The sequence below is a fragment of the Pseudophryne corroboree genome, chromosome 4 (genome assembly GCF_028390025.1).
Source record: "Pseudophryne corroboree isolate aPseCor3 chromosome 4, aPseCor3.hap2, whole genome shotgun sequence".
Lineage (NCBI taxonomy): Eukaryota > Metazoa > Chordata > Amphibia > Anura > Myobatrachidae > Pseudophryne > Pseudophryne corroboree.
Window position 1 is genome coordinate 502,534,518 of NC_086447.1, and position 22,819 is coordinate 502,557,336.

A 22,819-nucleotide genomic window follows, 5' to 3' on the forward strand; every position below is an offset into this window, starting at 1 on the left:
ACCCAACCCTGTGGAAAGAGCAGGGCGTTGCGGACCACATGAAAAAGCTGAATCAGACCTGTGAAGCACCTGCTAGGTTCTAGTACTTCTAATTGTATCGCTGGGGACTATCCAGTTAGCCCTGATAACCCAGCATTTATCCCAGATGCAGTCTTATCAGGGATTATGCTTTGCGTGCATCAGCATAATCTGCTATAAATGCCACGAAAATACACACAACTTATCGCAGGACCTACAGTGGGGCAAAAAAGTATTTGGACAGCCACTGATTGTGCAAGTTGACACACTTAAAAAGATGAGAGAGGTCTGTAATTTCCATCATAGGTACACTTCAACTATGAGAGACAGAATCTGAAAAAAAAACTAGGAAATCACATTGTATGATTTGTAAACAATTTATTTGTATATTCTTGCGGAAAATAAATATTTGGACAATCAAAAAGTTTAACTCAATACTTTGTTATATAACCTCAGTTGGCGATTACAGAGGTCAAACGTTTCCTGCAGTTCTTGACCAGGTTTGCACACACTGTAGCAGGTATTTTGGCCTACTCTTCCATGCAGATCTTCTCTAGATCTGTCATGTTTTGGGGATGTCGCCGGGTAACACAGACTTTCAACTCCCTCCACAGATTTTCTATTGGGTTGAGGTCTGGAGACTGGCTAGGCCACTCCAGGACCTTGAAATGCTTCTTATGGAGCCACTCCTTAGTTGCCCGGGCGATGTGTTTGGGGTCAATGTCATGCTGGAAGACCCAGCCACGTTCCATCTTCAATGCTCTTACTGAGAGAAGGTTTTTTCCCAAAATCTCACAATACACGGCCCCATTCATCCTCTCCTTAATACGGATCAGTCGTCATGTCCCCTTTGCAGAAAAGCAGCCCCAAAACATGATGTTTCCACCCATATGCTTCACAGGGGTATGGTGTTCTTGGGATGCCATTCATCATTCTTCTCCCTCCAAACATGGCGAGTTGAGTTTATACCAAAAAGTTTGATTTTGCTCTCATCTGACCACATTACATTCCCCCAATCCTCCTCTGGATCATCCAGATGGTCACTGGCAAACTTTAAATGGGCATGAACATGTGCTGGCTTAAGCAGGGGGACCTTTCGGGCACTGCAGGATTTCAATCCATGACGACGTAGTGTGTTACTAATGGAAACCTTTGTGACTGTGGTCCCAGCTCTCTTGAGGTCATTGACCAGGTCCCCCCATGTAGTTCTGGGCTGATTCCTTACCATTCTCAAGCTCATTGATACCCCACAAGGTGAGATCTTGCATGGAGCACCAGGTCGAGGGAGATTGTCAGTGATCTTGTATTTCTTCCATTTTTTAATAATTGCGCCAACAGTTGATCTCTTCTCGCCAAGCTGCTTGCCTATTGTCGAGTAGCTCATCCCAGCCTTGTGCAGAGATGCAATTTTGTCCCTGGTGTCCTTAGACAGCTCTCTGGTCTTGGCTATGGTGGAGAGGTAGCAGTTTGACTGTTTGAGGGTGTGGACAGGTGTCTTTTATACAGATAACCAGTTCAAACAGGTGCCATTAATACAGGTAACGAGTGGAGGATAGAAGAACTTCTTAAAGAAGTAACAGGTCTGTGAGAACCAGAAATCTTGCTGCTTGGTAGGTGTCCAAATATTTATTTTCCACAAGAATATACAAGTAAATTGTTTAAAAATCATACAATGTGATTTCCTGTTTTTTTTTCAGATTCTGTCTCTCACAGTTGAAGTGTACCTATGATGGAAATTACAGACCTCTCTCATCTTTTTAAGTGGGTCAACTTGCACAATCGGTGGCTGTCCAAATACTTTTTTGCCCCACTGTATGTATTTTCACACAAAAAGGGGTGTTTTCGCACAATCTAATTGGATAGAGGTGATTAAAAAAAATGTGAAAAACACCCATTTTTCACAGCCGTGGCACTAGCGTGGGTAATTGGATACCCCCCTAAGATTTAAATTATAGTATACTAACTGTGTAGCGGCAAATTTAATGTTTCTTCTTCTTTTTTTTTCCTTCTTTTTTTTAAACAATTTTGTAAGACATTCTGCTTAAAGGCTGTGTTCCTCAAAACTGACATTTATCTCTTGAAGTGCCTATTTTCTTTTCATCTTCATAGTTTCTTAATATTAGAAATGTTAGTCTTTTCTATTGGAGTAGAATGCAAAATATGCAAAGGCTGGCTCCTTATTTGTAGAAAAATAAAATAAAAGAGGATACATTACTGGTTAATACTGTAAATTCTTGAAAATGCTATTTAGTTTTAAATGAGCATTTTGTAGTTTATCGTAATTAACATTACTCCATCTTTTGAATAAACTGGATCATTTTTAAAATAATCTTTGCTTTCCACTTGAACATGCTATATTTTGAAACTGACGAGAAATTAAAATTATAAGTAAGAGTGATGTAAAGTACAGTACATCTGGAAAATAAGTATTGGTTTATTGTGAAATGTATTGTAAAGTTTTAATCCCTATTATAATGTCAGAGATAAAGGCGAAAGCAACTATCTGAACAAAATAATTTGGTAATTGTACAATATACTATATCTAAAGTATAAAACTCTGATTATTGCTGTAAAAGTTAATGCATTCTATTATCATATTAATTGTGTTTTTAACTGGTCAGGATTTTGTTTGTTTTTGTTAAGTCTAGCTATGAAGCTCCCCAGAATTTCTGTATCCAAATTCCTATTAGTTCGTTCAACTTTCTTTTTTTCCTCTTTTTCAGCATAGTTTTTTCTCAAGTACATCATGTTTCTAGTAGAATAATTACAATGTTTCTACCACTGTCATATGACTATCCTATGATTCAAAATAGTAAATACTGTAGATTAATGGAATTTTCAATAGATACAGTAAGAGTAACTTGTTATCTAAGAAAAATGAAAGTTGTTCAGATGGCTCATTTGGCTTTAAATATTATTACGGACAAAACAGCTATGTAAAGGCTCACAGTGTATCATTATTATAGATCTAGATTTCTCTAACATTCCTTTAGCGAAACAATATAGCAAAATACAAAAATTGACATAAACGGCCTTTGAAAATGTAGCTTTCAACAGTTAGGGTATTTCAAATCAGAAAGTTTTAATTTAAATATCTATTAAACCTAACATAATAAAAATTCATGCATCTAAAGTCTCAAAAATGCAATGTATTTTATTGCATTTTTTGTAGCATTTTATAGATTTTGTCCTGTAACAAAACCCCCCAATGTATTTCAAAGTAATAATAAAAAAAAGAAATGTATGAATGCTTTATCATGTTAGACCAAACAAGAATCCTGAGAAAGATGAATGTATATAGTCAGAAGAATATAAGCCATTTGATTCTGCACTAGGTAACTGAAGCCAAACTTGATCATTTTCAGTTAGGTCTATGACAGCACTGCCTGATGCCTGGTCAATGTATCCTTTCTTATATTCATCATAGGTATACATTAATGGTGTACCATTTTTATACAGTGCCACCCAAATATTTGTGCCTTTTACATGTACATGGTAAGCAAAATAATAGAGTCCTGGTATCCTACATGTAAATATTCCAGTTCGGACATCATAGTGATTTTGTCTGTTATATAAGATCTTGTCAAATTTTATTGGTACACCGACTGCTGGAAAGGCTTTAGAGAGAATAGCAGTAAATGCAGATAACCGAATCTCTGTAAGACTTTGAATTTGCCCTGATTTTGCATAGCCATCTGGCATGTGGTGTGGCATTATTACGTGACCTGGTTGGCCTGGTGGACCTGGTTGCCCGGGTAATCCAGGCTCGCCATTAATTCCTCTTGGTCCAGGGATTCCAGGTGGTCCCATTGGTCCTTGTATACCGTTTACTGCAATGGCAGCTGGGCCTGGTAAACCAGGCACACCTTTTTCACCTTTCTGTCCAGGAAGACCTGGAATTCCTGCTGCTCCTGTTTGTCCTCTCATACCTGGTATGCCCGTAGCGCCTCTTGATCCTTGTTCGCCATTGTAACCTACTTCTCCTCTAGGGCCTGCTGGGCCAACTATTCCAGGCAAACCGGGTGGTCCTATAAAACCTTTCTCTCCTTTTTGACCTTGAGTGCCCGGCAGCCCTTTAGGACCAGCAAGGCCTGGCTCACCTGTATACCCTGGTTTTCCATCCATTCCAGGTAAACCTCTCTCACCGTTAGGACCAGGAACTCCTGGCGAACCTTTTGGACCAACTTCACCTTTATGACCTGGTAAACCAACTTCTCCTGGAAAGCCTCTAGAGCCTTGCAAGCCTGCATATCCTGGCAACCCCGCTAACCCCGGCTGTCCTTGAATACCAATTGGTCCCTGATCACCTTTCATACCAGGATTACCAGGGATCCCTTCCAGTCCTCTTTGCCCTTTCACTCCTGGTAAACCTGGCTTTCCATAACCTTGTATTCCTTGAGGGCCATGCATGCCTGGTAATCCTGTTTGACCTTTTTGTCCAGAAGGCCCTGGTAGTCCTGGTGCTCCATTTATTCCAGGTTTACCAAATCCTGTTGGCCCAGGCAGTCCTGGTAGTCCTTGGGGCCCTGAGTGTCCTTGCATTCCTGGTTCACCTGGTAAACCCCTGTCACCTAATTTTCCTGGTTGTCCAGGAACACCATTTATACCAGGTTTGCCAATACCAATAGGACCCTGTGGCCCTGGATGCCCTATCAAACCTGGAGGTCCTCTCTCACCTGGTTGACCTGGAACTCCATAACCATTTTGACCTTTTATTCCATTAATACCAGGCATGCCAGGTTCACCTTTAAATCCAGGTGTACCTCTTGGCCCGGGGTTTCCTACTGCTCCTTGAGGACCTGGATTTCCAGTTGCAGAAATTCCAGCAGGTCCAGGTATTCCTGGTGGCCCTTGGTGACCTTTTAGTCCTGGTAGACCAATAGGCCCAATATCACCCTTTTCTCCTTGAAATCCACGCTCCCCATGCTTTCCAGGTAGACCTGGCTGTCCTGGTTTTCCAATGGAGGAAAATCCTGGTGGCCCAGGCACTCCTTGAGCTCCTTGTGGCCCAGGTGCTCCATAACCTGGTTTTCCTGGAGGTCCTGATGGGCCAGGTAATCCTCTTGGGCCAATGGGTCCAGGGGGCCCCGGTGGCCCCTGTTCTGACTCACTTGGAAAAACTAAAAGAAAAAGAGGAATCTGTATTTAGAAATTACAATAGAAAGTATCTTGTGTATAATGGAAAATAAAAACAAATGACATGAATCATTTATAATGGTGCTTATTATGTCTTGTTTTCCTTGTTGCTTTTAACAGGGACATCATAGCTTTAAAGTTAGGCCATACATGTGAATAATCAAATTTGACAGAATCAATTGACACTTGGCTAAGTGACCAGAGCACCAGGGGCCTGTTATACCCCTTTCACATCGCAAATACCGGGTCCCACCCGGGAATTGGAAACTGGTCCTTACAGGGTGGGACCCGGTATTAGACCTTAACATCTGGCTCCCTGACCCGGCAATATGCCGGGTCGGGTTTCTATTGTGGCAGAGAGCGGAGGCGGCACTGGGAGATGAGCTTATCTCCGCACTGCCTCTCCCTATGTAGTGAACAGGTCTCTGGTAGCATCGACCCGGCAACTCATTCACACTAACCCTGACCCGGTATTCAACCCGGGAATAACACAGCAGTTACGTGGAGTCCAGCATTCGTGAGAGCAGTTCTATGTGTTAACACAGTCTGTTGGTTTGGGTATATTGGTTTGTTATTTTCTATCTCCTTGGATGCTAGTTTAAAAGTGTCTAAAATGTTTTTTTTTTTGTGTTTTTCTTGTAATAGTGAAACATTCAGTTAGTTCAAACTATTATTGATGCACGTATAACACAAAAAAATCATTAAGTTAATGGGCAGACTGAACAATCTTATTTAGAAGTTCTCACATGAGTGCCCAGCTCATAACCAAACAGAAAATATGGAGCAAATCAGGATTTGTCATACCACCTTTGCCTTTGCTACTGTCTCTGCGATCTGGTCAGGATCCCAGCAGTCAAAATACCAATGCCGAATTCCCGACACTACTCGGAATGCCAACACCGGATCTCGACTAGGGTCACAAGCCTGGTGCCAGAATCTCGAATGAGTGTGTGCCAGACTGTCTGAGAGGTAAGCGGCGGGGGGTAGGGGAGGTTAGGTTTAAGCTACAGGGGGAGGGTTAGGCGGCGGGAAGGGGGTTAGGTTTAGGCACCTCCGGGGAGGGCTAGGGTTAGGCTGTGGGGGCGGGGGGGGGGGGGGGAGGGTCAGGTTTGGGCTGCTGATACTGCAGGCCTTCACTGTATTGAAGGAATCATAAAGTCGGAAGATTACCAAGCCATACTGTAACAAAATGTACTTCCCAGTGTAAAAAAAAAAAAGGTTTGGGTCAAAGTTCATGTGTCTTCCAGCACGATATAGACCCAAAACAGATCCAAAAGCACAAAAGAATGGTTAAAAAGGAAACAAGCTAAGATTTGTCATTGGGAGAAGGATTCCTGGAAATATACAAGAGCTCCAACAAATTGTAGTGAAAGAGTGGGAGAAACTACTTACAGACAGGTGCAAGAAGCTTATAGATGGCTACAATAAATGTTTGGTGACAATCATTATTTGCCAAGGGCTATGCTACCAAATATTAAGTAGTGCTGTCTTTAATACTGTTCAGGTCATATTGTAAGTTGAAAAGGTTATTTTTTTAGTTCATGACCTTGGACATCATATTATAATATTCCCATGATACGATATTGGTACATTTTCATTTATTTCTGAAACTATTGTACTAGTTACACTTAAAATTCAAGGGTGCCAATAATGTATATACATGCTCCCAGTTATTTTGAACCTTATCATGTTTTAAACACAGTTTTCTTAATTAAATGTTAGTGGGAAAAATGTTCATACTTTAATGTACAGTATGTGATCTGTTTTATACTGTAACTTTGAAAGTTTTCTTTTATATGTTTTTTAAAGCACTGCAAAATGCATAGCTATAACACTTGCAGCAAAGGCTTGCTTTCTGTATTGTTTTGGGTCAAGTTTGTATTCTAGGCTTGACATAAGGACATTCGGAAGGTTCATTATGGAAGTTTCTATATTATAGTACTGTGCCAATTGCAGAGTATGTGGTTACAGCTTTTGTACACATGAGACTGACAAATAGAATGGTTTGATGTTTAATACTGTGGCTAATAACTTAATATTTGGTCGGACTGTGAAGGTTAAATTCAAGGTTTAACTGTTCACTGTTCTTAGACTACATCAACTGTAATTCCATAAAAGTGAAGCAAGCAGACAAACAGCTATCCACTGTCCTTAAAATAAATAGTATACTCATTCAATATTCTATAAATTCACCAATTGTACTACCAGTTTTTTTTTATAACAAACTGAAACTAAAACAGGATTATTGTTAAAAAAAAAATAGAATGACATTTACCACTGAACCACTCTGCTGCAGACAGTATGTGGGATTTCACATATACGTAACTAAAGACGCATTGGCGTTTCTATCATGGGTACACATGGGTACACACGGGCCCCTGGGTCCAGGACGGTGCACACATTGCACCCATATTTTAATACTTACTTCTCCGGAGTCCAGCGTCGTGCGCTGTAGCCGCAGCCGTTACGACAGAATATCACATCCAAAATGGCCACTGTGCAGTACAAATTTTGTCTCCGGAACATGGCAGGCGCCATGTTTCTAGAGACATGCGCAGTAGACTCCAGCACAATGCCGGAGCTTATGGCGCTGTGGAGAGGAGGGGGCCCACCCGGAGTCTGTACACGGGCCCCCTCCTCTTTTAAGACGCCCCTGTATAGACGGGTGTCAATCATCATAGTGACAGCAGTTACGCAGTAGCGGATCTTGCCACGGGCAAGCAGGACTTTTGTCCGGGGCGCCGCCTTCTGGAGGGCGCCGCACCATGGCAAGATCCGCTACTCCTGTGCCCCCCGCTGCCCGCTGTGTCCTGGTGTCCTGCTGTGAAGGGAACTAGACGCGTAGCGTCAGGGCCGGCGCTACCATTAGGCAGCTTTAGGCAGCTGCCTATGAGCGCCGGCCACTGGAGGGCGGCACATCCCTCCTGAATTAGTTTTATCTAAAATCTTCACGTGCAGCAAGGGCTAGCTAGCGGCGACCGCAGTGTGGGTCTAACCAGCCGCAGCCCGCAGCCGCCTCAATCAGTCACCCCCGGCCAGCGCCCCCTCTGCTGATGGACCCTGGCAACCCCCTTCCAGCATGAGCTGCATCTGCCGCGCCCCCTCTGCTAATGGACCCCGGCCAGCGTGAGCTGCGTCTGCCGCGCCCCCTCTGCTGATGGACCCCGGCAACAAGCAGGAGCAGCAGCGCGATGCTGCTGTGTCCTAAATACGGACAGGCAGCAGCATTCTCTCCTTCCTCCCCCTGCAGCCGTAGAGAGGGAGGTCCGATCGCTGCCCCCAGCATTCCACGCTCCTTCAATTGTCGCCATTTGCGGCTTGCCACCAACTGTTGGCCGCCCCCCTGCTCCTGGCACCCTTAAGTGGTAGATACCTGACCCTGGCCGGCTCCACCTCCTGCAACTACATCCTCAGCATATAGGGGGTAATTCCAAGTTGATCGCAGCAGGAAATTTTTTAGCAGTTGGTCAAAACCATGTGCACTGCAGGGGAGGCTGATATAACATGTGCAGAGAGAGTTAGATTTGGGTGGGTTATTTTGTTTCTGTGCAGGGTAAATACTGGCTTCTTTATTTTTATACTGCAATTTAGATTGCAGATTGAACTCACCACACCCAAATCTAACTCTCTCTGCACATGTTATATCTGCCCCCCTGCAGTGCACATGGTTTTGCCCAACTGCTAAAAAATTTCCTGCTGCGATCAACTTGGAATTACTCCCATAGCCACGAACAGTCCCAGCCACAGTCAGCAATAATATATATATATATATATATATATATATATATATACACACACACACACTCAAGATCAGAATGTGGGACCCCCTGGGCTACCAGTTTCACTATCCATGTAGATGTAAAGGGAATACCAGATTCTGAACTTGAGCATGTGTGTGTATATATATATATATATATATATATAAAATATATATATATATATATATACACACACACACACACACACACACACACACACAGTGCTCGAAGTGGACCGGTATTCAACGGTATGGCATACCGGCACTTCTTCGAGCACTGTGTCTGAAGACCCCCGCCGCATCGAGCTCTCGCTCCTGACCACGGCGCCACTACTATTTCAAATCTGCCGCGGACCGCTCTTGCTTGGCTGCCGGTCCGCAACACATTTGAAATAGTAGCGCACGGTCATAGGACCCGCTGTGCCACCAATCACAGCAGGGTGAAGGGGTCACTAAAAGACCCCCTCTCGGGTGGGGACATATAAAAGGACCCACTCACTGCCATTCAGTGGCTGCCTGAGAGCTGAGAGGGCTGCGGAATAAGCGAGACATGGGGAGGCAGGGAACATTAGTAGGAGGAGCAGAGTGGAGACCGGGGACACGGAGAGGAGATGCCCCCACGACTAGCCGCCCTGACTGAGAGAGGGGTACATCGTCCGGACAGCGAGGCCAGAATAAGCGCCGCACCGCAGCTACCAGCGAGCACCATGGCAGACAAGGAGGGAGGGTAAGTGTGGACTGTGCAGAAAGTTTGCGGCTCTGGTGCTGGAAACTCTAGAGGTGAGATCACAGCCACCCGGTCACATAAGGAGGAGCGCCAGTGTGTGGCACCCTTGGTGCCCGTCTTCATCACTCAGAGTCCCGCAGAGCGGCAAAGGTTCCATGCACCTCACCCTATGCTGTTCCCTTTTTCTCCCTGTCTCTCTCTTTCTCCCGGCTCTGTCTCCCTGTCTCTGCGTCTCTCTCCCTCTGTCTCTAATCTCCCTGTGTGTCTCTCTCTCCCTGTCTCCCTCTCCCTGTCTCTCTCCCGCGTCTCTCTTTCCCCATCTTTCTCTCCATCTCTCTCTCTCCCTTTCCCTGTCTGTGTCCCCATCTCTGTCTCCCTCTCCCTGTCTCCCACGTCTCTCTTTCCCCCCTCTTTCTCTCCATCTGTCTCTCTCCCTCGTCTCTCTCTCCCTGTCTCTCTCCTTCTCCCTGTATCTCTCCCTGTCTCTGCATCTCTCTACCTCTCCTTCGCTTCTCTGTCTCCATGTCTCTCCCTGTCTCTCTCTACTGTCTCTATCACCCCCTCCGTGTCCCTGTCTTTGCATCTATTTCTCTGTCTCCCCTCCCTCGCCCCTCTCTCCCCATCTCCGTCTCTCCCTCGCCTTTCTCTCTCCCTCATCTCTCTCTCCCCCTCGTCTCTCTCTCTTCCTCGTCCATCTCTCTCTCTCTCATCTCCCTCTCTCCCTCATCTCTCTTCCCCTCTCCCTGTCTCTGCGTCTCTCTACCTCGCTTCTCTCTCTCCTTATCTCTGTCTCTCTCTCCATGTCTCTCCCTCGTCTCTTTCCCACTCTCTCTCCCTTTCTCTCGCTCTCTCCCTCTCTCTGTCTCTGTGTCTCAGAAAAGGAGGAAGAAGGTGATATCACACACACAGGAGAAGTGTGTGTGTGTGTGGGAGGGGGTGCATGGCTCACACAGGGGAAGGGGGGTTATCACTCACACAGGGCAAGGAGTCAGTAAAATACAAATAATTGTTTGCAAGGGCGGGGGGGACACAAAAATGTTCTTGCCTCTGGGCAATTGAGCTGAAGTTACGCCACTGCTTACCCTGCTGCCTTTCTCCCTAGTCCCTACTGTATGCCCATGCTATCCCTCTCTCTGTCACTCTCCCTGTCCCTGCTGTCACTTTCCCTGTCCCTCTGTCACTCTCCCTGTCCCTATGTCCCCGCTGTCACTTTCCCTGTCCCTCTGTCACTCTCCCTGTTCCTATGTCCCAGCTGTCACTCTCCCTGTTCCTATGTCCCAGCTGTCACTCTCCTTGAATTTTGTCTATTCCATGTGGCATAATGTGAATTTCGGCTCATTCAGTGTGCTATAATGTGAATTACGGCTCATTCTGTATGCTATAATGTGAATTACGGCTCATTCTGTGTGCCATAATGTGAATTTCGGCTCATACCGTGTGCTATAATGTGAATTTCGGCTCATACCGTGTGCTATAATGTGAATTTCGGCTCATACCGTGTGCTATAATGTGAATTTCGGCTCATACCGTGTGCTATAATGTGAATTTTGGCTCATACCGTGTGCTATAATGTGAATTTCGGCTCATACCGTGTGGTATAATGTGAATTTCGGCTCATACCATGTGGTATAATGTGAATTTCAGCTCATACTGTGTGGTATAATGTGAATTTCAGCTCATACTGTGTGGTAAAATGTGAATTTCGGCTCATACTGTGTGCTATAATGTGATTTTCGTCTCATACTGTGTGGTGTAATGTGATTTTCTGCTCATACTGTGTGGTATAATGTGATAGGGGCACCAGTACTAGATAATATAAGGGGTCCTACTATTGTGGTGCATAATGTGTATAAGGGGTATATGATGTTGTAAATTACACTGAAGGCCATGCCCCCTTTTCCAGAGGCGCACGCATAATTGCAATCATTACTTTTCTTCCATACCCCCACATCAAAATTTCCACTTTGACCACTATATATATATATATATATATATATACTTTTAATAAAAGGAAAGGGGATACGGTACACAAAATCAATATATACAAAGGGGTGTAACTAGCATTTACAACTATAATCAAAGAAAGAAACATAATAGGCACTCACTTTTCATGAAATGGATATACTGTATTATTATAAAAAGGTTTTGTGTGTGTGTGTGTGTATATATATATGTTTATAGGTGGTGCACTGGCTATGTGAGACAACGACACCATCATTTTGAATCTGGAGCCATCCACAAGCCAATCGTAGCTCATGGACCGCAAGCTAATTATAATGTGGCATAATGTGTAAGGGGCATTACTATTGTGTGGCATAATGTTATAAGAGGCATTACTGTGTGTGTCATAATGTGTAAGTGGCATTACTGTGTGACATAATGTATAGGGGGCATTACTTTATGGCAAATAGTGTTATAAGGGGCACTATTACTGTGTGGTATAATGTGTATAAGGAGTACTACTGTGTGGCAGGACGTGCATTGACTCTACTGTGTGGTTTAATGTACATGGGCTCTACTGTGGCATAACGTGAATAAGGGGCGCTACTCTGTGATGTAACGTGTATAAGAAGCACTACTGTGTGACGCAACATCAATAAGAGTCACTACTGTAACTACACGTGAATGGGGGGGGGGTAGGCTTACGTTTTGCCTAGGGTGCCGAGATACCTTCCACCGGCCCTGCGTAGCGTCTAGTTTCCCTTCGTGGAGAGGACCTTTACTGTGCGGTGCGCGATGACGTCATCGCGCACCGCACAGCATTTCAGGGGGCATAACTGACCATGCCCCCTGTATGAAGCCACACCCCTTTTTCCCGCCCGGTGCGCAAAAAGGCCTAGAACCGGCCCTGCAGTTACGTGGAGTCAGGCATTCGTGAGAGCAGTTCCATGTGTTAACACAGTCTGTTGGTTTGGGTATACCGGTTTGTTATTTTCTAACCCCTTGAATGCCTTCATGGAACAAAGAGGACCTGATCTACATAAGGAATAGGTGAGTATAAAAAAATGTTTTTTTACAACTACCATGGATTCTATTGGAGAAGGGGACATTATCTACACAGGGAATAGATGAGTATGAGTGAGTGTACTGTATTAAACCTTTACTCTCACAGTATGTGTGTCCTGTCTTTTTTAATATTTTTTTAAAAGGAGGACTATTGATACCAGCAGGCCCTTCAATCCCCCACATGCTGGTACTTGTGGTTCTCCAAGTACCATTGTAGGGATCCGGTCATGTGACTGGAGCTCGGGATCCCGGCGGTCATCATGCCGACGCCGGGATCCCGCCTTCTTATCAGCTTGACAGTCGGCATGCCGACTGACAGGGACTTTTCCCACTTGTGGGTGTCCACGACAGCTACAAAGTGGGAGTAGAACCTGTGGCGAGCGCAGCGAGCCACCGAGCCTTCTGCGTGGTGAGTGCAGCAAGCCCACAAGGGGCTTTGTTGCGCTGACCGCCCCCACCCCCACCCCCCTCCGCCGGCATGCTGGGATCCCGGGGTTGGTATGCTGACCGCCGATCTCCCAGCCCCAACCCATATTGTAAGTGAGTTTGCTGCAAATGCACAAGAAAACCCTTTCAAAAGATACCAGCATTAACAATCATACAGATCCTGTGTAGCGGGCATCCCACCCTGCGCAGACAGCGGGACCATCTAGGAAGCTCCTTAACATACATTTCGCCAGGGGTACTTGCTTACAAGGAGAACAGATCCTGTAGGTTTTTTTTTTTTTAATCTTGTAGCGGTTCCGCGGAAAGAGAAGCAAAGTGTCAACATAGTACAGATGAATGTAGCCAATGGTACTGTGTTGTAGAATTTATGTAGTATACTCACCCTCAATAGGATGGAAGAATGCTTTGGAAATTCATTTAGAAACCTGATGTCTGTCTGTATTATGTGTAGTGGGATCCAATGTTCCAGAAAGATCCAATGACATAGAAATGAATGGGTAGTTAATACGAGCAAGTAGTTATAGTAGCAGCAACGTTTCATACAGCCTGAAGAACAGTATGAACAACCTGACCTTTAAATAGGGGAACTTTATTCCTTAATGATGATTGACCGGTCATAAAGTGAAATTAAATAAAGGTGTCAGAATGAGGTCAGGTAATTAAATGTGAAAAAGAAGAACAATGATCTGTAATTTGTCGTGAGAAACTAACCAAAATAAATTTCACTTGGTTAGACTAATTTTAAAAAAGAAAGACATTTCAGGAAACATTGATATACAGGTAGACCGTCAATTATCCGGCACCTGATGGTCCGGCACCAGTGGCGGTTTTTACCTATGGGCTGCTGGACTACATCCGCTCCAGGTAAAATCTACCACCAAGCTCACTATCAGTGAAGCCAGATACAGTACGTGAGACTGCACTGGCTTCACTGTGACTGGCTGTGACTTCCTATTGTAAGTCCTACCTGCCAGTCACAGACACTACAGGCAGTCCCATTCGGAGGTGTTTCCTCCCCCTGGGACTGACAGATCGGGCTGCGATAGGCAGAGAGCTGACTTACTGTGGAAGCCAGCTCCCTGCCTCGTCAGCCCTAGTTGGCTTCTATGGACTACAGCTGGTGCAGTCAATAGAAGCCATGGTTTTGCGCATGCAGTACCGCCGCTGCTACTGCACATGTGCTGGGTCCCAGGGTCTGTGAACCAACCCAGTGGCGGAGACCCGGCAATCGCCAGTGGCAACCCTCCTACTCCAACAAGGTATGAGCCGCTGCTGTCATGCGCTTCTCTTAATCTGGACACATATGGTGCCGGGGGAGGTTAGGCTGTGGGTGGAAGTTAGGCTATAGGAAGGTTTAGATAGGCAGCAGGAGACTCATTTAGGCTGCACGGAGTGGGGGGAAGAGAATCGGGCTATGAGCGGGTAGTCAGGCTGCGGCGGCGAGTCGGGCTGTGGGTGGGTAATCCAGCTGTAGGCGTTGAGTCAGGCTGCACGGTTAGAGTTAGGCTGTGAGAGGCATGCTGGGTAGAATTAGGCTGCAGGGGAGGGGGGTTTAGGATGCCACTGACACCACCGTCACTTATACCACTGATAATCCGGAAAAATTTATAGTCCTGCACAGTGCCAGAGCCGAGGGTGCCAAATTATCAGTGGTGTACCTGTATTTTGAAATGTGAAATGGGTATAGTCTTGGTGATGTGCAACCAGTTTTTTAAACAATTTAAAGTAGTTTTAAAATGGCATTTTATACAGTGATTTCTCTAACGTCCTAGAGGATGCTGGGGACTCCGTAAGGACCATGGGGAATAGACGGGCTCCGCAGGAGATAGGGCACTTTAAGAAAGCTTTGGATTCTGGGTGTGCACTGGCTCCTCCCTCTATGTCCCTCCTCCAGACCTCAGTTTTACACTGTGCCCAGAGGATGAAGGGCGCACTGCAGGAAGCTCTCTTGAGTTCTTTGCTACAGAAAGCATTTTTGTTTGAATTTTTACTTTTTCACAGGGAGCACTGCTGGCAACAGGCTCCCTGCATCGAGGGACTGAGGAGAGAGGGGCAGACCTACTTAACTGATAGGATCTGCTTCCTCGGCTACTGGACACCATTAGCTTCAGAGGGGGTGAACACAGGTTCGTCCTGGGCGTCCACCCCCGGAGCCACGCCGCCGTTCTCCTCACAGAGCCAGAAGAACAGAAGCAAGAAGACTTCTCAGGCGGCAGAAGCCTTCAGCTTCACAGAGGTAACGCACAGCACTGCAGCTGTGCGTCATTGCTCCACATCACCTCACACACTCCGGTCACTGTATGGGTGCAGGGCGCAGGGGGGCGCCCTGGGCAGCAATAATAACACCTCTTAGATGGCAAATAGGTATATACATGTACAGCTGGGCACTGTACATGTATATAATTGAGCCCCCGCCATTTTACACGATTTTGAGCTGGACAGAAGCTTCTCCCTCAGCACTCACCAGCGCCATTTCTCTCTCCACAGAACGCTGAGAGGAAGCTCCCCGGACTCTCCCCTGCTTACACACGGTGAAGGGAGTTTAAAAAGAGGGGGGGCACATAATTGGCGGAATAAAGTATAATACAGCGCTGCTGGGGAAAAGCATTCTGTGTTGGTCTCCAGGTTGTTGCGCTGGGGTGTGTGCTGGCATACTCTCTCTCTCTGTCTCTCCAAAGGGCCTTTCAGGGGATACTGTCTTCAGAAAAAGTTTCCCTGGGTGTGTGCAGTGTGTCGGTACGTGTGTGTCGACATGTTTGATGAGGAAGGCTCGCTTAATGTTTAGGGGAAGTGCTTGAATGTCAGGTCGCCGTCGGCAACGCCGACACCGGACTGGGTGGATATGCTGAATGTCTTGAATGCAAATGTAAATCTCCTGCATAAAAGATTAGACAAGGCTAAAGCTAGGGATCAGTCAGGTAGCCAGTCCGTGCCTGTCAATGTGGTGCCAGGACCTTCAGGGTCTCAGAAGCGCCCCATATCCCAGGTCGCTGACAGAGATACCGACACAGATACTGACTAGTGTCGACTATGAGGATGCAAAATTACAGCCGAAGGTGGCAAAAGGTATTAGGTACATGATTATTGCCATAAAAGAGGTTTTGCATATCACGGAGGAACCCCCTGTCCCTGACACGAGGGTTCATATGTATAAAGGGAAAAAGCCTGAGGTCACGTTTCCGTCCTCATTTGAGCTAAGCGAATTATGCGAAAAGGCTTGGGAATCTCCGGATAGGAGACTCCATGTTCCCAAAAGGATTCTTATGGCGTATCCTTTTCCACAGAAGGATCGGATACGATGGGAATCTGCGCCTAAAGTAGACAAGGCGCTGACACGCTTATCCAAGAAGGTGGCACTGCCTTCTCCGGATACTGCTTCCCTCAAGGATCCTGCTGATCGCAAGCAGGAAATTACCATGAAGCACATTTACACACATTCAGTAACTATAGTTAGGCCGGCCATGGCGTCGGCCTGGGTTTGTAGTGCTGTCGTGGCATGGGCAGACTCCTTATCTACGGAGATGGACACCTTAGATAGGGATACCATTCTAATGACCATGGAGCATATCAGAGATGCTGCCTTGTATATGAGGGATTCTCAGAGAGACATTTGTTTACTAAGCTCTAGAATAAACGCTATGTCTATTTCTGCTAGGCGGCTCTTGTGGGCCCGACAGTGGACGGGAGACGCTGACTCAAAGCGGCATATGGAGTCATTGCCTTACAAGGGGGAGGAGTTGTTTGGAGAAGGCCTCTCGGACCTAGTCTCTACTGCTACGGCCGGTAAATCGAATTTTTTACCTTATGTTCCCCCGCAGCATTCTAAGAAGGTACCACATTATCAAATGCAGTCCTTTCGTTCCAATAAAAACAAGAAGGTACGAGGATCGTCCTTCATTGCCAGAGGTAAAGGCAAGGGAAAAAAGCTGCACTCAGCTAGTTCCCAGGAGCAGAAGTCTTCCCCTACTTCCGCAAAGTCCACAGCATGACGCTGGGGCTTTCCGGGGGGGGGGGGTCAGATCAAGTGGGGGCACGTCTTCGTCTTTTCAGCCACGTCTGGGTTCAATCACAGGTGGATCCCTGGGCAATAGAGATTGTTTCCCAGGGATACAGACTGGAATTCGAAGACATGCCCCCTCGCCGGTTTTTCAAATCGGCTCTGCCGGCTTCCCCGTCAGAGAGGGAGCTAGTGTTAGCGGCAATTCACAAATTGTACATTCAACAGGTGATAATCAAGGTTCCTCATCTCCAGCAAGGAGAGGGTTATTATTCATCCCTGTTTGTGGTACCGAAACCGGACGGTTCGGTCAGACCCATTCTAAATCTAAAATCCCTGAACCTGTACTTGAAGAGGTTCAAGTTCAAAATGGATTCGCTCAGAATGGTCATCGCCAGCCTGGAGGGAGGGGATTGGATGGTGTCCCTGGACATAAAGGATGCGTACCTTCATGTTCCGATTTTCCCCCCTCACCAGGCGATTCTGAGATTTGCAGTACAGGATTGTCACTACCAATTTCAGACGTTGCCGTTTGGGCTTTCCACGGCCCCGAGAATATTCACCAAGGTAATGGCGGAAATGATGGTGCTCCTGCGCAAGCAGGGAGTCACAATTATCCCGTACTTGGACGATCTCCTTATAAAGGCGAGATCTCGGTAGAAGTTGCTGGACAGCGTGTCTCTGTCCGTGAAGACGTTGCAGATGCACGGCTGGATTCTCACTTTACCGAAATCCCAGCTAGTACCTGCAACGCGTCTGACCTTTTTGGGCCTGATTCTAGACACACACCAAAAAAGAGTTTTTCTTCTGGTGGAGAAGGCTCAGGAGCTCATAGCCCTGGTCAGGAACCTTTTAAAGCCAAAAAAGTTTCGGTGCATCATTGCACAAAGGTTCTGGGGAAGATGGTGGCTTCATACGAGGCCATCCCCTTCGGCAGGTTCCATGCGAGGACTTTCCAATGGGACCTATTGGACAAATGGTCCGGGTCCCATCTACATATGCAGAAACGGATCACCCTGTCTCCCAGGGCCAAGGTATCTCTCCTGTGGTGGCTGCACAGTGCTCACCTCCTAGAGGGTCGCAGGTTCGGCATTCAGGACTGGATCCTGGTGACCACGGACGCGAGCCTCCGAGGTTGGGGGGCTGTCGCACTGGGAAGAAATTTCCAAGGTCTCTGGTCAAGCCTAGATACTTGCCTCCACATCAGTGTCCTGGAGTTAAGGGCCATTTACAACGCCCTACACCAGGCGGAAGAGTGGCTTCAGAACAAACCGGTTCTGATTCAGTCGGACAATATCACGGCAGTGGCTCATGTAAACCGCCAAGGCGGCACAAGGAGCAGAGTGGCCATGGCAGAGGCGACCAGGATTCTGCGCTGGGCGGAAGGCCATGTAAGCGCACTATCAGCAGTGTTCATCCCGGGGGTGGACAACTGGGAGGTGGACTTCCTCAGCAGGCACGACCTGCATCCGGGAGAGTGGGGACTTCATCAAGAAGTCTTCACACAGATCGTGGATCGGTGGGGACTGCCTCAAATAGACATGATGGCGTCCCGTCTCAACAAGAAGCTAAAGAGGTATTGCGCCAGGTCAAGAGACCCTCAGGCGGTAGCGGTAGACGCTCTGGTGACACCATGGGTGTTCAGATCGGTCTATGTGTTTCCTCCTCTGCCTCTCATACCCAAGGTGTTGAGATTAATAAAACTAAGAAGGGTCAGAACAATTCTCATTGTTCCAGATTGGCCAAGGAGGACTTGGTATCCGGATCTGCAAGCGTTGCTCACAGAAGATCCGTGGCCTGTTCCTCTAAGGCAGGACCTGCTGCAGCAGGGGCCCTGTCTGTTCCAAGACTTACAGCGGCTGCGTTTGACGGCATGGTGGTTGAACGCCGGATCCTAGCAGAAAAAGGGATTCCGGAGGAGGTCATTCCTACCCTGATCAAGGCTAGGAAGGATGTGACGTTGAAACATTATCACCGTATATGGCGGAAATATGTTTCTTGGTGTGAGGCCAGAGCTGCTCCTACGGAGGAGTTCCATTTGGGCTGTCTGCTTCACTTCCTTCAAACGGGAGTGAATTTGGGCCTAAAATTAGGGTCCATACAGGTCCAAATTTCGGCCTTATCCATTTTCTTTCAAAGAGAATTGGCTTCTCTTCCTGAAGTACAGACTTTTGTGAAGGGAGTGCTGCATATTCAGCCTCCCTTTGTACCTCCGGTGGCGCCTTGGGATCTTAACGTGGTATTAAGTTTCCTCAAGTCACCTTGGTTTGAACCACTCAAAACAGTGGAGTTGAAATACCTCACTTGGAAAGGGGTCATGTTGTTGGCCTTAGCTTCTGCAAGGCGTGTTTCGGAATTAGCGGCTTTATCATATAAAAGCCCATACCTGATTTTTCACGTGGATAGGGCAGAGTTGAGGACTCGTTCTCAATTTCTGCCCAAGGTGGTCTCATCTTTTCATATGAACCATCCTATTGTCGTGCCTGTGGCTACACAGGACTTGGTTGACTCCGAGTCCCTGGATATGGTCAGGGCTTTGAAGATTTACGTGACCAGAACAGCTAGGATCAGGAAGACTGAAGCTCTGTTTGTTCTGTATGCGGCCAACAAGGTTGGCGCTCCTGCTTCAAAGCAGACAATTGCTCGCTGGATCTGTAACACGATTCAGCAGGCGCATTCTACGGCAGGATTGCCATTGCCTAAATCGGTTAAGGCCCATTCCACTAGGGAGGTGGGCTCTTCTTGGGCGGCTGCCCGAGGTGTCTCGGCACTACAGCTGTGCCGAGCTGCTACTTGGTCGGGGTGAAACACCTTTGCAAAGTTCTATAAGTTTGATACCCTGGCTGAGGAGGACCTCCTGTTTGCTCAATCGGTGCTGCAGAGTCATCCGCACTCTCCCGCCCATTTGGGAGCTTTGGTATAATCCCCATGGTCCTTACGGAGTCCCCAGCATCCTCTAGGACGTTAGAGAAAATAGTATTTTTCTTACCGGTAAATCTATTTCTAGTAGTCCGTAGAGGATGCTGGGCGCCCGTCCCAAGTGCGGACTTCTTCTGCAAGACTTGTATATAGTTATTGCTTACATAAGGGTTATGTTATAGTTGGTCGGTCTTGAACCGAGGCTATGTTACTTGTTCATACTGTTAACTGGGTAGTTTATCACAGGTTATACGGTGTGATTGGTGTGGCTGGTATGAATCTCGCCCTTAGGTTACATAAATCCTTTCCTCGTACTGTTCATATCCTCTGGGCACAGTTTCTCTAACTGAGGTCTGGGGAGGAACATAGAGGGAGGAGCCAGTGCACACCCAGAATCCAAAGCTTTCTTAAAGTGCCCTATCTCCTGCGGAGCCCGTCTATTCCCCATGGTCCTTACAGAGTCCCCAGCATCCTCTACGGACTACGAGAAATAGATTTACTGGTAAGTAAAATCCTATTTTTTCAAGAGAAATATACATTTGAAATAGAATTTTTTTTTTTTCAAATGTAAGCAAATATATAAATCCTTAGTTGATGTTTAAACGGCAAGCATCATTTGATGGGAATGATAATTTTGCTACATTACATCCGGAAAGTATGCACAAATAGGAATAATTGTATTTTTTCCCTCAAAATTCTACACACAATACCCCATAATGACAATGTGAAAACATTTATTTTTAGATTTTTGCAAATTTATTAAAAATAAAAAACTAATAAATCACATGTACATAACTATTTAAAGCCTTTGCCATGAAGCTCAAAATTGAGCTCAGCTGCATCCTGTTTCCACTGATCATCCTTGAGATGTTCCGATAGCTTAATTGGAGTCCACCTGTGGTAAATTCAGTTGATTCCACATAATTTGGAAAGGTACACACCTGTCTATATAAGGTCCCACACTTTACAGTGTATGTCTGAGCACAAACCAAGCATGAAGTCAAAGGAATTGTCTGTAGACCTCTGAGACAGGCACAAACCTGGTACAGAAAAATATATGCTGCTTTCAAGGTTCCAATGAGCACATTGGCCTCCAACATCCGTAAATGGAAGAAGCTCGGAACTGGGCAATCGGGGGAGAAGGGCCCTAGTCAGGGAAGTGACCAAGAACCCGATGGTCACTCTGTCCAAGCTACAGCATTCCTCTGTGGAGAGAGGAGAACCTTCCAGAAGGACAACCATCTCTGCAGCAATCCACCAATCAGGCCTGTATGGTAGAGTGGCCAGACGGAAGCCACTCCTTAGTGAAAAGTACATGGCAGCCCATCTGGAGTTTGCCAAAATGCACCTGAAGGACTATCAGACAATGAGAAACCAAATGCTCTTGTCTGATGAGACAAAGATTGAACTCTTTGGCGTGAATGCCATGCGTCATGTTTGGAGGAAACCAGGCACCGCTCATCACCAGGCCAATACCATCCCTACAGTGAAGCATGGTGGTGGAAGCATCATGCTGTGGGAATGTTTTTCAGTGGCAGGAACTGGGAGAATAGTCAGGATAGAGGGAAAGATGAATGCAGCAATGTACAGAGACTTCTTGGATGAAAACCTGCTACAGAGCGCTCTTGACCTCAGACTGGGGCGACGACAGTTTATCTTTCGGTAGGACAATGACCCTAAGCACACAGCCAAGATATCAAAGGAGTGGCTTCAGGACAACTCTGTGAATGTCCTTGAGTGGCCCAGCCAGAGCCCAGACTTGAATCTGATTGAATATCTCTGGAGAGATCTGAAAATGGCTGTGCACCGACGCTTCCCATCCAACCTGATGGTGCTTGAGAGGTGCTGCAAAGAGGAATGGGTGAAACTACCCAAAGATAGGTGTGCCAAGCTTTTGGCACCATATTCAAAAAGACTTGAGGCTGTAATTGCTGCCAAAGGTGCATCAACAAAGTATTGAGCAAAGGCTGTGAATATGTATGTACATGTGATTTCTTAGTTTTTTATTTTTAATAAATTTGCAAAAAGCTGACTTTTTTTTTTTTTACATTATCATTATGGGGTATTGTGTGTAGAATTTTGAGGGGAAAATGAATTTATTCCATTTTGGAATAAGGCTCTAACATAACAAAAAGTGAAGCGCTGTGAATACTTTCTGGATGCACTGTATTACTTCATAGTAAGTGCTTTACTAACATCTGTCTCTGAGCGAGTAGTAATGGATGGATGTTACAGCTTCAGCTGAAATTTCATGAACCAATACTTTGGAATTTTCCGATAGTGATAGGATTAGATGCTCTTTAATCAATCACCCATACTAAAGAAGGGAGAGTGCTGCTTATCCTTCTGTAAAGTATTAATTTCCCTTTATCTGTGATTGCTATATACTAAATATTGTGTTATTGTTAATATTGTAATGTCTTTGAGTGAATAGTATTTTATACAATAAATGTTCTGTTTATAGTTTGAAATATTTGCATAAGCATGAACACTGTTTCACATACATACTGGGTCAAATGTATTGTCCAAGAAAAGGTAGCCACTTTGTTTAATAGTAATATTTGGTGCCTGGCGAAAGTTGTTGTGTTAGCAAAATAGGGACACTTGGCCTTGGTGTCATGACAAGCATCACCAGAGCACAATGTAAATTAATAATAAAATAATACTTGAATTATTTAATTAATTAAAATATGTTTCCAATTATTATACAATACAACAAAACAACATTGATGAACAGATTATCTGTGTAGGCAGATCCCTGGCTCCCTGCTCTCAGCGGGACTCCCTCTCTCAGTGGCCTACCTGCCATGTG

The 22,819-nt window shown here is 45.9% G+C and overlaps 2 protein-coding genes across 2 annotated transcripts in view; one reads left to right on the forward strand and one right to left on the reverse strand.

Moving 5' to 3' along the window:
- NT5DC1 (5'-nucleotidase domain containing 1) overlaps positions 1 to 22,819 on the forward strand; it is a 702,933-nt gene that overhangs the window by 134,882 nt on the left and 545,232 nt on the right. The gene's annotated exons all lie outside the window — the stretch shown is intronic.
- COL10A1 (collagen type X alpha 1 chain) overlaps positions 3,147 to 22,819 on the reverse strand; it is a 107,879-nt gene continuing 88,206 nt past the window's right edge. The window contains exon 3 of the mRNA XM_063917165.1: positions 3,147 to 5,138. Within this exon, the coding sequence (XP_063773235.1) occupies positions 3,274 to 5,138 (1,865 nt within the window). The 3' untranslated portion in view covers positions 3,147 to 3,273. The remainder of the gene's footprint in view (positions 5,139 to 22,819) is intronic.